General features: G+C 44.1%; 1 protein-coding gene across 2 annotated transcripts in view; it reads right to left on the reverse strand.

Moving 5' to 3' along the window:
- Nucleotides 1-14,284, reverse strand: part of LOC134536096 (sodium-independent sulfate anion transporter-like) — a 123,731-nt gene that overhangs the window by 18,382 nt on the left and 91,065 nt on the right. For both annotated transcript variants that reach the window (XM_063375634.1, XM_063375633.1), the window contains exon 3: nucleotides 2,254-2,543. In XM_063375634.1, coding sequence (XP_063231704.1) covers nucleotides 2,254-2,543 — 290 coding nt within the window. The remainder of the gene's footprint in view (nucleotides 1-2,253; nucleotides 2,544-14,284) is intronic.

A 14,284-nucleotide genomic window follows, 5' to 3' on the forward strand; every position in this document is an offset into this window, starting at 1 on the left:
GTACACAGAGGGAATTGTTGGGAGGTTCCGACAGTTACGGTGGACATAGTCTGCAGAGGGAGTTGTTGGGAGGTTCCGACAGTCACGGTGGACATAGTCTGCAGAGGGAGTTGTTGGGAAGTTCCGACAGTCATGGTGGACATAGTCTGCAGAGCGAGTTGTTGGGAGGTTCCGACAGTCACGGTGGACATAGTACACAGAGGGAGTTGTTGGGAGGTTCCGACAGTTACGGTGGACATAGTCTGCAGAGGGAGTTGTTGGGAGGTTCCGACAGTCACGGTGGACATAGTCTGCAGAGGGAGTTGTTGGGAGGTTCCGACAGTCACGGTGGACATAGTCTACAGAGAGAGTTGTTGGGAGGTTCCGACAGTCACGGAGGACATAGTCTGCAGAGGGAGTTGTTGGGAGGTTCCGACAGTCACGGAGGACATAGTCTGCAGAGGGAGTTGTTGGGAGGTTCCGACAGTCACGGTGGACATAGTCTACAGAGAGAGTTGTTGGGAGGTTCCGACAGTCACGGTGGACATAGTCTGCAGAGGGAGTTGTTGGGAGGTTCCGACAGTCACGGTGGACATAGTACACAGAGGGAGTTGTTGGGAGGTTCCGACAGTCACGGTGGACATAGTCTGCAGAGGGAGTTGTTGGGAAGTTCCGACAGTCATGGTGGACATAGTCTGCAGAGCGAGTTGTTGGGAGGTTCCGACAGTCACGGTGGACATAGTCTGCAGAGGGAGTTGTTGGGAGGTTCCGACAGTCACGGTGGACATAGTCTACAGAGAGAGTTGTTGGGAGGTTCCGACAGTCACGGAGGACATAGTCTGCAGAGGGAGTTGTTGGGAGGTTCCGACAGTCACGGAGGACATAGTCTGCAGAGGGAGTTGTTGGGAGGTTCCGACAGTCACGGTGGACATAGTCTACAGAGAGAGTTGTTGGGAGGTTCCGACAGTCACGGTGGACATAGTCTGCAGAGGGAGTTGTTGGGAGGTTCCGACAGTCACGGTGGACATAGTCTGCAGAGGGAGTTGTTGGGAGGTTCCGACAGTCACGGTGGACATAGTCTGCAGAGGGAGTTGTTGGGAGGTTCCGACAGTCACGGTGGACATAGTCTGCAGAGGGAGTTGTTGGGAGGTTCCGACAGTCACGGTGGACATAGTCTACAGAGAGAGTTGTTGGGAGGTTCCGACAGTCACGGTGGACATAGTCTGCAGAGGGAGTTGTTGGGAGGTTCCGACAGTCACGGTGGACATAGTCTGCAGAGGGAGTTGTTGGGAGGTTCCGACAGTCACGGTGGACATAGTCTACAGAGAGAGTTGTTGGGAGGTTCCGACAGTCACGGAGGACATAGTCTGCAGAGGGAGTCGCTGGGAGATCTCGGTCTGTCACTGAGGACACAGTGGTCGAGAGACTGGTTGAGTAGTCGCCTACGAGTACGGCGGACCGTAGTGGACGAGTGTTAACATTTTGGGTGAGCCGGTATGAAAGGAAGTCTCTTGGAGGTTGCCAAGACAAGGTTTCTGCATCCGCGATTTAGTCGTCAGGTCCCTGACCACAAGGGTGACCAGTGTGGGTTCAAAAATATTTTCTATTTCACATCAACAAGAGTCCTTTAAAGTCGGCTTGATTTTTTTTGTTGTAAAATGTATTAATTTACATATTTTTATGGCTACTATACTATGCAGAAAATTTTTACACCAAGGTTTAACTAACGATTTTTAAAAGGTCATAAATGTGTTAATATGTCAATTCAAATTTTTTTTAAATTTTTACTCCTAATTTAACTCGGAGATAGGTTATTCCATACTACTCAAAACACTCAGGTCATTGGAAGATGTGTCCGCTACTGGTATTCGGCTGGTGCGATGTCAAATGTCATTTTGGTGTAAGTCTGTGGTGTGGATGTCTGTTGTAAAGATAGCAACTGGGTAACAACATCAAACAATGGCTGTACAAAGCATAATGTTAGAAGATTGTTTAACAGCTTGAAAAAAAACTCGTATAAATGTTAAATTAAGTGAGTTTTATAAACCAAAGAATGCTAATAAAACGTCAAAAAAGTAATTAGCATTAAAATTAAATGAAACAACAAAAATAAGGTTGAGTTAACCAGGTGGAAAAGGAAAGGTCAGCCGGAGCGGAAGTAACCACACTACAGAAGAATGCTCCATGTAAGCAGAAGAGAGCAGGAGAGGGCAGCAGGCTCACCTGGGACAGCAGTTAACCACTCTACAGGCAGGTGGGCAGAAGAGAGCTCACCTGGGGCGGCAGGCCGGCGACGTTGGCGTAGGCGATGGCCTGCGGGATGACGGTGAGGCCGACGGTGAGACCCGCCACCAGGTCGCTGACGGCGGCCGAGGGCGAGTAGCGCGGCAGCCACGAGAGGATGGGCAGCCGCTTGTAGAGCAGCTTGCGCGTGCAGCCGCGCCGCGCGCGCTCCACCACCCAGCGCACGCGCGCGTCCTCCTTGACGCGCCGGCACCACGGCTGCTTGGCGGCGGGCGCCTCGGGCAGCGCCACAGCCACAGCCACGCTGCCGTTGCTCACGCCTGCGTCACAGCCACGGGACCCGCACTCCTCAGTCCCCGCCACACTCGCGTGGGTACATTGGAGTTCATACAGACACACAGCACGTGGGATGTGGGGAAAAAAATCAAACATGGAATAATCCTTTTTTTAACGTAACACTCTAATTATTACTATTCTTTTTTTTAGATAATATATTTATTTTTTCCCTCTTTCTTAATTGTTAATTGTTGCATGACACCTACGAAAAAAGTTTTTTTTTGTAAAAAAAATTTCCTTTTATCTTTTTTATTTTCAAGTTGGATACACTCTTATACAGTGATGAAGATATAATTATAAGGGTTCTGCATTTCGTCAACATCGATATATATATATATATATATATACAGGCTGTAGAAAATAGAATGAATTAAGGCTTTACCATCCCGGCGTCATCAAAATCAGTCCAGATAGAATCGCTAGGTAGGATTAGCGGTAAGTTATGTGAATGGTGGGGGGAAACGGTGGTACCTTGCAGTAGCGGTCTTACAGGAGAGTCGATGAAGCCAATGAAGGACCGTGCCATTTACAGGGGTAGAGTCTCTGTTGAGACTCGGAGAAGTAAATGGGAAACCGAATTCCGGAATGGCTCGGACTGGAGTCGAAACTATGTAGGTCTTTCGGAATACGAGCCCAGAGCTCCACGATAGTGCTATCCGGGAGTGAATCCCGAGCCGAATGCCGCCGGCTAACCTAGAAGGAGGCCGGACGCACACAGAATGAGACACGAGACACGACGAGACATTTGTGCCTGGTGGTACTTGACTTTCACGTGTTTGCACACAAGCAAATGCACACAGGATCAAGAGGCGACAAGACGCCACACAGAACTGTCGCGATCAGACACGAGGCGACCACATCGAGTGGCTGCTACAACTTCGTCGCGAGCGGACTGTCTGCTAGCTGCAGTGTTCTACGCGTGCGCTAGTATAAAAACAATTGCCGTAAAAAAATTTCCGTTACTTTAATTTGAGGAAAACATTCACTTGTAAAGATTTTAATATAATTTTTTTCTCACTATGGAGCTGAGTGCAGGTCGAGTAGTATGTTTAGTACACGAAAGACCTATTTTAGATAATCCACCTTTGAAGGGAGTGTCACAGCAATTCGATTTCAAGAATTTGGGAAGGAAATAACGAATTCAAAAGAAAAAAAATACAGTGTTAATCTGTAGCGAGGCATCGTGAGGTGTCGCGCCGTGCCTTGTATAATTCTGTGTGCGCCCGGCCAGTTGCCTCTGACGAGACAGCCGCGCCGCCTGGCCGATAGGAGCGCTGCCAGCGCCGCGCGCTCACTGGCGGCTCCTTTGATCCCGCCCGCGACATGTTCACATACAAAGGCGAAACAGGAAAAGGAGGGACGGTGCCAAAAATGTCACCCACGCTGTACAAAAAAATTCTCACCTTCAATTTAAAAAAAAAAAAAAAACTGGTTACAAATAATACAGGGATCTTCGTAAATTTACGGCTATCTTCGTGAATATACGGACAACTGAGTTCACTTACTTTGAACATGAGTCAAAAATCAAATCCTTGGTATGTTAAACAGATATTCCACGCCTTGTTAGTTCTGCAGAAAGAACAATCTTCTTTTGTCTAAATGTGTGTTCCCTTTTGTTAATAACAAAACACAGAACTTCAAAAACGGCGCGGTTTCTCCGAAGATTCAGCTATATGAAATTACGAAGAACTCTTCATTTATTTGAGTTGAAATTCTTCGCTGAAAATGCTTTAAATTTTGCTGTGATTTATACGAACAGTGTACTACCCCCATCCCTTCCTGAACATTTTCCGATGTTAAAAACATTTTAACACAATGAGCAAGAAACTATTTTAAAATATTAAAATATATTATTCCTTTGATTTTATTCATTATTACATGACATTATAAGAAAGATTTAATTCTGAAAAATCCTTGCCCTTCTTTTTTTTCAGTTTTGAGCTGGAGCCACATATAATTGTAAGAGTCTAGATGGAGCTTATGCTAGTGAAAGAGATGCTAACCAATCCAAAATCTCCCCAGTATGGAGGCTATAGTATACAATCAAAGCTCTCTTATGGACAAAATAATGTTTTCAACATGGATTGTCATGTGACCGCCTCACCTTGATCCTTGGTTATCATCCGGCTTTACGCTCACCACGTTTATATCATAGGCACAGCTTTCTCTGCGCTGTAAACACTGCTGTTTGAGGTCAATACTGAACAGCTGTTCTACACTCTTAGAAATTACAGTAAATTTAAAGACTTTCCAAATAACAGTTCTTCGTAATTTTATATAATTGAATCTTCGTAGAAACTACGCAGTATTTCGACTTTCCAGCTCTGTTTTTTTAACGTAAGAAGAAATAAACATATTATTGCATGAGTCTTATCAAGTTTTTGAATGTTTTACTAGTAGACCAAGATTATTTTCGTGGATTCATGTTCAAAGTCAATAAACTTGGTGCTCGTAAATTTACTATCTTCGTAAATTACGAAGATAGTAAATTTACGAAGATCCCTGGATGATTTGTAACCGGCGTTTCACGGTTGAAAAAAAAAAAAGAAACAGGGAAACAGAGCTATCCGTACGCCCTCAGAGTATTCTTAAATGCTATTCGCAAACATACGACACTCGGATATCTTTGAGCAGTTTCCAAATCACGCTTATTTTTGTTTTTCTTCCTGAGAGCTGTGCACACCGTGTGTGTTTCTGAGTCCCGATAGGCGGGGAACATAACTAAAGGTTAGAGACCCGGAAATTTCGCGGATTCTTCTGGCCTCAGGATAGAATTCAAAGTTATAGGTGTGCTCGACCCATGTTTACATTCCCATTGGTTGATTTCTTAGCGAGAACATTTTTATCCTTGTTATTTGACACTACCTGATTCGCTTTCTTCTCTCCTAGCTGGGCATCATTGGCTCACGGCAGTAGAGGGGCGTGTCCAACTAACTGCGGACCAATCATGAACACAGTGCGAGAGTGTGAAGGTTTGCATTCTAGCTTGCGACTAAATGAATCCGCGAAATTTCTGGGTCTCTACCAATAGCAATGACAAGAAAAATAAAAAAGATCTCATTGGCGTGTGAGACCGAGCATTAATCAAAGAGTGTTCTAAATAAATGCAAAATCGTGCCCCACGCCGGCTCCAGGCCCGCGAAAGATCAAATTTTTTTCCCCGTTCCATCTTCCCCTTCCTTCCCCTCTTTTCTTCCCCTCCCTGCTCTTCCTTCTTCAGCCGGGCCGAAAAAAGGGGGAAAAAACCCAACCCGGATGGCCAGTTGACCTTGAACGTCCGCTGGAAAATAGCATTTGAGATTGTACAAAAAGGAGGAGAGGGGGTGGAAGCAGGGGAAGGAGGTTGGTGAGGGAGGGAGGAGGAGGGGGGGATAAATGGCGAGAGAGGGCATTGTTGAGCGGGTCATTGCCGCCGGCGATTGCGATCAGCATGCTCCGCATTCTGTGCTGCGGGTCGGCTTGCCCGAGTTTAGAAGGGGGGGGGGGGAGGAGGGACGAGCCCGTAACTACATCCGGTTGTTAGCCCCCTTTAAGCTCACTCTGTACCCATCCCATAGTTATTTTATATGCATGCAAATTTTCGATTAAATAATTGTGTATCGCACGGTACAAAACATGTCAGCGAGTCTTTCATTATACTCGCCCGAGATGTGTAACATCTAACTTGATGTAAGCTTTTGGACATACGCCATTGCTAAGCACATGCATGTCTGTAGAAGAAAACTAAAAAAATACCCAAAAGAAAAAAAAAATACAAATTAAGCAAAAGAATTGCTGTCGTCAGCAGGATATAAACACCACATAATATTCCACAGAAATATGGTCAACAAACAAAGAAAAATGGACTAACAGATAGAAAAAACCCCCACAAATGACAGCACAAAAATATTGAACCCAAAAAAATTCAGCACAACAGTTTATACGAGACAAAAACACGACAAAACGAAAAGACGAAACAAACACAATAGTTTTCCAAAAACAGAAGAGAACGAAAAAAACCTCACAAATGATGATAGCACAAAAATATTGAACAACAAAAAAAACAGCAATTTTTTGCTTAATTTATGTTTTTTGTAGTTTTCTTCTACAGACATACATGTGCTTAGCAATGGCGTATGTCCAAAAGCTTACATCAAGTCATGCACTCCCATTGCACAAATCTTTCAAAGATAATGTAACACCTAACTTCAGAAACAAGCAAAATCACGTGTTCTCATGTTGCAAATAAACTTATAATATGAAACTCAAGAGACATTCAACTTATTCTACCTTAAAATGATGCCGAGAGTGACAAATACACGCTAATTTTGTTCAACTACATTTCTGGACGCGAATCATACGTAGTTTCTGCAACCACCGCTAGAATTCGCTGCCGGAAAAAGCTACGTCGAGTATTGAATCATTTGATTAGCAGACCGAAATTTTTAACTATATAATGAAACGGATCCGATGAAAAAAGAGAAACACTTGAAAAAAAAAAACAACTAAACCCCGGTTCAGGGCATGATTTTGGATAAGTAAGTAATTTGATTAAAATACTGCCCATATTGTTCAAATTCATTACAGAAGGAATCCGCAGTAGTCCCGCGACACTGGATACGAGGTGTGAGGGATACAGCGATGGCATCAGAATGAGTGAAGCTTGGAGGGAAGTCTAGTAACAACGGATGAACCCACTCTTTTCTTCGACTGGGTTTCCCCCTTTGGTTGCTCCTCTTCTCGCAGTGAGAGCAAGCACGAGAAGTGTCTCTGATTCCTCGGGTTACAACAAATGTGTTGACATTCCGCCGGGAAGAGAAGTTCATTCCACGACGAGTTGCCCGGCGTGAAACTAGCCCGCCACCCCCCCCCCCCCCAAATAGTTTTCGCACTGCAGTAATCTATCTGGGAGTCAAGGGAAGCCTTCTTTTCACAGACGAGAGAGCCAAAACCCGAAGTTCCCCGAAGTTTACGTTTTTTTTTTTTTTTCGTATCTTTAATGTAGCTATCCTAACCAAATCAACCGTCCACAATTTTTTAAAGTATTTATAATGTAGCTAACCTAACCTAATTGACCATTAGTAGGGACCTGAAAAATTCGCGGATTCATTTACCTATAGGATAGACTCCACAGTCTTTTAAATACTCGCGGAAATGACACCAGTTCATTGGCTACTGACGCGTGAGGCGTCTCAACTAGGCTGTCCGTAATTCGGCACTTCCTTGGTTTAGTGTTTCCCATTGGCTCACAGTTCCCCGGATAAAATGTGGGCCGATCGCAGAAGCGGTACGAAGGTATAGTTGTTTTGATGCTAGCCTATCGCGAAATGAATCCGCGAATTTGGCATGTCTCTAACCGTTAGTATCCTTTTATCAACATAGCCATATTTATTTACAATGAACCAAAAAAAACAACCGAAGATGCACGATCGGACGTTCTGCTCTCTCGTCTGTTGAAAGAAGAATTCCCGGGAGTAAAGCAGGAAGCTCGGTGGAAGTCTGAGCCGAACCGCTTCGCCTCGCCTCGCCTCGCCGCCTGACCCTGGCGCGCTAGTCGCGTGCCCGCCGGCCCAGACACACACGCACCGGCCGGCCTTGAGAACCACGTGGTCAGCGGGTGTTCAGGGGGCCCCGGGGATGACGCAACTCCCGCGACCGGCGGGTCAGGATCAGGTGCAGCGAAACTCTCATCACCCACAGTCCAATCTACCATTTTTTTTTTACGTGACAACGTCTAATAAATCGATGAACGCCGGCTGCACGCACGAAAAAGTGTCCCGTTACACACATTGTCCCGTAACGCGGTGTCCCGTTACGCTCATTGTACGCTTGCGCCGCGTCTATCTCTCTTCCACTAAATTGGAACCATCGATTTGACTTTTTCGAGGCACATTAAACTTGAAACACTCCCATTCGTTTCCTACTTTTCCCATCATCGTCCTATCATTAACAGAACGACACAGATTGGAAGAAGTTAAATAGTAAACATGTATAAAAGTTATAGTTGAAATAATCTCTTCTTTAAAGTAATAGACATATTTGAATTAATGAGTGCAAATAAAAGTAAATTAATCAATTAAATTGGAGATTTCATTTCACTCCTTCTTTGTATCCATACAAAATGGTGATAGTTCAATAAAAATGATTCAATTTTATTCATAAAAGTATGCAATCATTTCATCAATGTTTTGTTATGACGTTGTCACGTTAAACTGTCGTTCGTAAACCGATTTTACAGACAACCAATTTTTTTTTTCATATTGTTACTAGTGGGAGATAAACTGGTTCGTACTGATAGCTCAATTAATTTTTTATAGTTTTATTTAATATTTAATTACTAATTAAATCACTAAGTATCTGTCAAGTTCCACATTTCACACTCCTCACTGGAGCCAGGCTCAACAGTGGTTCGCCCCTCACCTAACGCCTGTCCACACACACAGTCTCGCGCCACTCAGTCACATTCGCACGGTCCCGTCGCCCCGCGTCTGCGCCGCTCTCCGAACTCGCACTTCACTCCTCGCCTGTCGGAACTCCCGCCGAGGCAAGCGTCACCGCTTTTATTACCCGTCGGCCGTCTTTCTGGAACCGACTGGAGTGGTTTTTGACGTGTCGCGTCATCCCCGGGCCGGGCACCCGACGCTCGAAGCATCCAGAACAGTGGCGCTTATTCGCGCCACTCCGCGCGGTGGTCTCAGTAAGTCCACGAAATTCCCAGGCCACCTAGGGAAACATAACAGTGCCGAGAAAGGAGTGCAGGATTCCGGTGGGGGGGGGAGGGTTGGTGAGGCCGAAGGTATGACGTCAGTGGCCTTACGATGGTGTAAGCGAAATGCTTCAATTTCACGACGGAATTATACCTTTGAATATATATACTGTATAGAAGTCGCGAGTGGATAGGATTTACTCTACGTTTTTCAGAAGCGTATGATGAGCAGCTTGGGAACTTCACCGCTGCAGTGCGCTGCCGTAAAGCCCTGCATCGTCTTAGTTGTTATTTACACGTTAGAGCGCAGCGCTGTCGCCCGCTGTCATTCCCCGCACCCCTCATCCATCATTCACTGCAGCTCAACGGGAGGGGGAAGGGGTTTTTGAAGAGTTGGACACTTGTCCGCTAGGGACCACCACAAGTCGATGCCCTAGAGATGGTGGCGATTGCGGCGGTGAATTAACCAACTACCTCAAAACCGTATTAGAAATTTTAACCTGGGCTGGCGACTTCTATACAGTATATATATTCAAAGGTTATACATAGTTATTTTTATAGTTTGTATATACACTAACGATGCAGATGATGATGATTCCTTTAAATACGTTGCACTTGTTCGTTATTCTCCCTGGCCGATAACGATCTACAATGTGTTCGTCTGAGCGCTTGGCGTATCGTAACTGCGACAACCGGAACATTCACTCACGACGCCTGCAACCGCGCGGGAAACCAACCCGGCGTACGGCTACGTAGTGCGGGCGAACGGGCCACCTGTCGAGGTACAACGAGTTCCGTAAGGCCGGGTTTATACGTAACGCAAGAAACGCAAGAGCGCAAGAAACACAAGACGCAAGGTTTGTAAACCACGCAAGGCGCATCAGTGTAACGCAAGAATTGTTCAACTTCCAACATTTTTTTTTTTTTTGTGTTTCAACGTGCGTTTACGACGTCCATTTTTGAAATGACTTGTTCCCAAAAACTTTTCAAGGCGCACACGTTAGGTTCTATCAAATTATATCAATTATATAAGTTATATCAATTATAAGCATTATTTTCACACTTGCTAAACTTTCACACAGTGACAGGAAATAACTTTTTAAAATCAAATTCCTGACAGTTTCTTTTTGTTTTTGTGATAAATATAAATTATCTATAGAGAGCCGGAGTAAAAAATATGTTTTCTACTGTTTTAAATTTCTTACATTATAGGGTTGGTAATGTTTTCAACTTGCATGCTTTTTAAACTACTGTGACATTTTGTAAGCGTTAGTTGGCTCTGGACTGAGACCCGATGCGCCAGTTCGCGGATAAACAAATTATTATTAAAACCTTCAATAAATAGCCTATTATTAATATCCGCTCAACGCAATCTTATTTTTTTATAGTTTTAAGCACACGTGCTGACTGGCAGCCGCAGGGCGACCAATAAGGTGGCTGGCTCACCGCCAGGGGTACCAACCCAGACACGAACAATCACCAACGCGGACCGCCAGGTCCAAGCCCCCCCACCCCGGCATGGTTGAAACTTTCTGGCCCCAGCCAACTAACTCTTCTTCCAGACCATCCTTCTTGTCCCGTACCGAACCTGCCTGCTCAACGCTTGCAGTTATTTAACCCCAGCATGACTGTGCCCAGGGCTTTTCCCTGTGTCTACGCAGGTTTTTACCTGGGCCCAACTTAACCAGTTATAGTCTAAATCCAAGATATGGAGATTTAGTCATGACACCAATCGCTGCCATTGCTGGCCAGTCCCCGAACAAAGCACACAATGCGTCCTACCCTTTTCTGCATGGCTGAAACCCAGCCCTGACCCAAAGCCCTCACAAACAAGTACACTTTGTTTTAGTTAGATTAGGGAAAAAAAATTGGTTGTCTGTAAAGTCGGTTTACGGACGATAGTTTAACGTGACAACGTCATAACAAAACATTGATGGAATGATTGCATACTTTTATGAATAAAATTGAATCATTTTTATTGAATTATCACTATTTTGTATGGATACAAAGAAGGAGTGCAATGAAATCTACAAATTTATTGATAAATTTACTTTTATTTGCACTCATTATTTCAAATATGTTTATTACTTTAACGAAGAGATTATTTTAACTATAACTTTTATACATGTTTGCTATTTAACTTCTTCCAATCTGTGTTATTCTGTTAAGGATGGGACGATGATAGGAAAAGTAGGAAACGAATGGGAGTGTTTCAAGTTTAATGTGCCTCGAAAAAGTCAAATCGATGGTTTTTGTTCCAATCGAGTGGAAGAGAGATAGATGCGGCGCAAGCGTACAATGAGCGTAACGGGAAAATGTGCGTAACGGGACACTTTTTCGTATGTGCAGGCGGCGTCCATCGATTTATTAGACTTTGTCACGTCAAAAAATAGTCACTAAGCCCAGCCTACGGCGTGTGGCATAACCGTAACGCATGGCGGAGTGGTGTTGGAGGGGGGGAGGGAAAAGCAGACATGATCGGCTGGGAAAACAAGCACCAAGGAGAACAGCCTCGGCGAGATTGTCAGTCAAGAAGGCGAGTAATTTACGAGATCTGCGGAGCCAAGTACGCGCCGCTCCCAAGAGTTTCTGGGACTGCTTGGCAGGTGTTGGGCAGGTGTTGGGCGCCGTCAGGCGAGAGAGCATTCCCTTTCGCTAACCGTCTTCCGCTCCAAGACTCCTCTTAGTTCGCACACGGCATCCAGTGTGACGAAGAAAAAAAAATAAGAAAAAACTGCCCAGTCGGCTGCAGTCACACGAAAATAATATAAAAAATAATAATATGAAAACAATCCTGCAAAGCGAAATTCCTAAAGATATCTGCTGCATCCGTATAGAAAATCATTCAAGTGTATTACATGACGAATTTGAAGCCTTTTGTAGGAAAATGCAGAAAAGTATTTACTTGCAAAACATCTTTCAAGATGTTTTTTTTTTTGAAGTTAAACTTTTTTGGGTGCGATGAGAGTAAAATTTCAAAGCCGAATTTTAATGCAACGTTTTCGTGAAACATTTAGTGAAACTTATCGTGTTTCCAAGTTGTCTATGTTTGCACACGTCTGTATTACAGTAAGCATGTCTTTCATACAAACTTCACATGTAAGTGTCATGTATTTAATAATATTAATATATGTGTGTGTTTATGACTTGTTTTAACGAAATCTTCAAACAATTACTTAAGAACAAATTAGTAAAAAAATAAAATAGAAAATAACATAATAATATAGTTCTTCTATTTTATTTATTTACCAGTTTTCTCACTTCAATCATTTTGGAGCACGTTTTTGTACATTTTTTACATAGCTATACTTTTTTATTTATATATTTTCAATTTTTTTATAATCACACACATACACGCAGTTAAAAATTTGATGTATCAGATAACATTAAGTTGCGGCATCAATTAAATATTTTCCTAAACTTCATTGGACTCTCTAATTCCAATTTTTCTGCGTAATTTTCAGTTCTCAGTCCGTATAATCTTTTGTTTATTTGTCCTTCAATTATATCTTCCCTTTCTTCTGAAGCAAACCGCGCTGTTACTTCTTCAGTGTTATCGTTCCTCCACTGCTGCGCACTTCTTGTTTCCCTCGCAAAGAAAGAAGGCCCGGAAGTGACCGTGGTCGGATGCGCGCGCAGGTCGCCGGGGCTGTCATTTGTCGCCGCCGTCCCACGCCCCTCCCCCTCTCCAAGGACACACGCCAGGCCACGCCCACCCGCGCGCGACCAACGCGCGCTGAGCGTAGACGCAAGCCCGGTGCACAAACGAAATAAAATGACAACACTAACGACAGGTCGCACGCACGAGATTTTACTGACCTGTTTTCGAACCGGGTCGTTACCACAACGCCGAAATACCACAACGCCGAACTTACAATAACGCCGAACTTACAATAACGCCGAACTTACAATAACGCCGAATGCCAACTTGACCGCAACGCCGACAGCTAGAAAACTGCTGTGTACCACAACGCCGAAATATAGTAACGCCGAAAAATTTTGCTGCGGGGGGGGGGGGGGGGCACAGGAGCAAAATGAAAAACAACTGAATGAATTTGTTTGATAACCTTACCTAACCTAACCTTTGTGGCAGTCCTGCAATGACATTTTTCGACGTTGTGGTACACAGCAGTTTTCTAGCTGTCGGCGTTGTAGTCAATTTGGCATTCGGCGTTATGGTTTTCGGCGTTATTGTACGTTCGACTTTGTGGTATTTCGGCGTTGTGGTGCGTCCCCTTTCACCTACAGATTCACGGTAACGCACACCACGGTCGTGTACATGGGAGACAGATCGTGCGAATAGGAAGGATGAATAAACTTTATTTACATTGCGGACGCATGGTGCAACAACCAATGAGATAAGAGTAGGGTGAATTATGGAGGGACTAGAGAACTGTTTATAATTATCAATCATACTGTGGCAAGAAATTGTTGAGATATCATAGTTCTCAGGTGTAATTAATTAATGCTTTTATTTATATAAAAAGTCACTAGCAATTAATGTAAATAAAATTTTTATAAATGTCTCGCGGTTAGAATGGTTAGCATAAAAAAAATTTACATAGCCCAAATTAATTAATATGTTTAAAAAAACTGTGTTCGCAAACTGCTATTCATATGTTACGGGATAAACATTTGGTACTTAATTCAGTTGTTTGCTAGCGCTAACAACAGGTGTCAGATGCATCGGGAAATGTGAGATTTCAATTGTGAACCCATTTCGCACAGGTAGTGGGCGTGGCTTTAAGGTGGCCGCCTCTTCGGGCCCACGAGCTCTAGAAGAGCGGGGACGCTAAGGGTGACATTGGGTCGCGCGTCACACGCCTCTTCGCCTCTATGCGCCAGGCATCGAACTGGCGTGCGGTCTTCCCGTCGGTAACGCGTCTCTTACTAGACTTGCAGCGGTGACTCCATCTGTTTATGCTGGAATATTGAAGATACCGCTATACCTTATATCTAGGGACACCTGTATTTCGCGATTTCATTTCATGTCAAGATATTTCACAAAACACTGTGGCTTTTTCTAAGAGTCAAGGCAAA

Source organism: Bacillus rossius, chromosome 10 (assembly GCF_032445375.1).
Source record: "Bacillus rossius redtenbacheri isolate Brsri chromosome 10, Brsri_v3, whole genome shotgun sequence".
NCBI classification, from domain to species: domain Eukaryota; kingdom Metazoa; phylum Arthropoda; class Insecta; order Phasmatodea; family Bacillidae; genus Bacillus; species Bacillus rossius.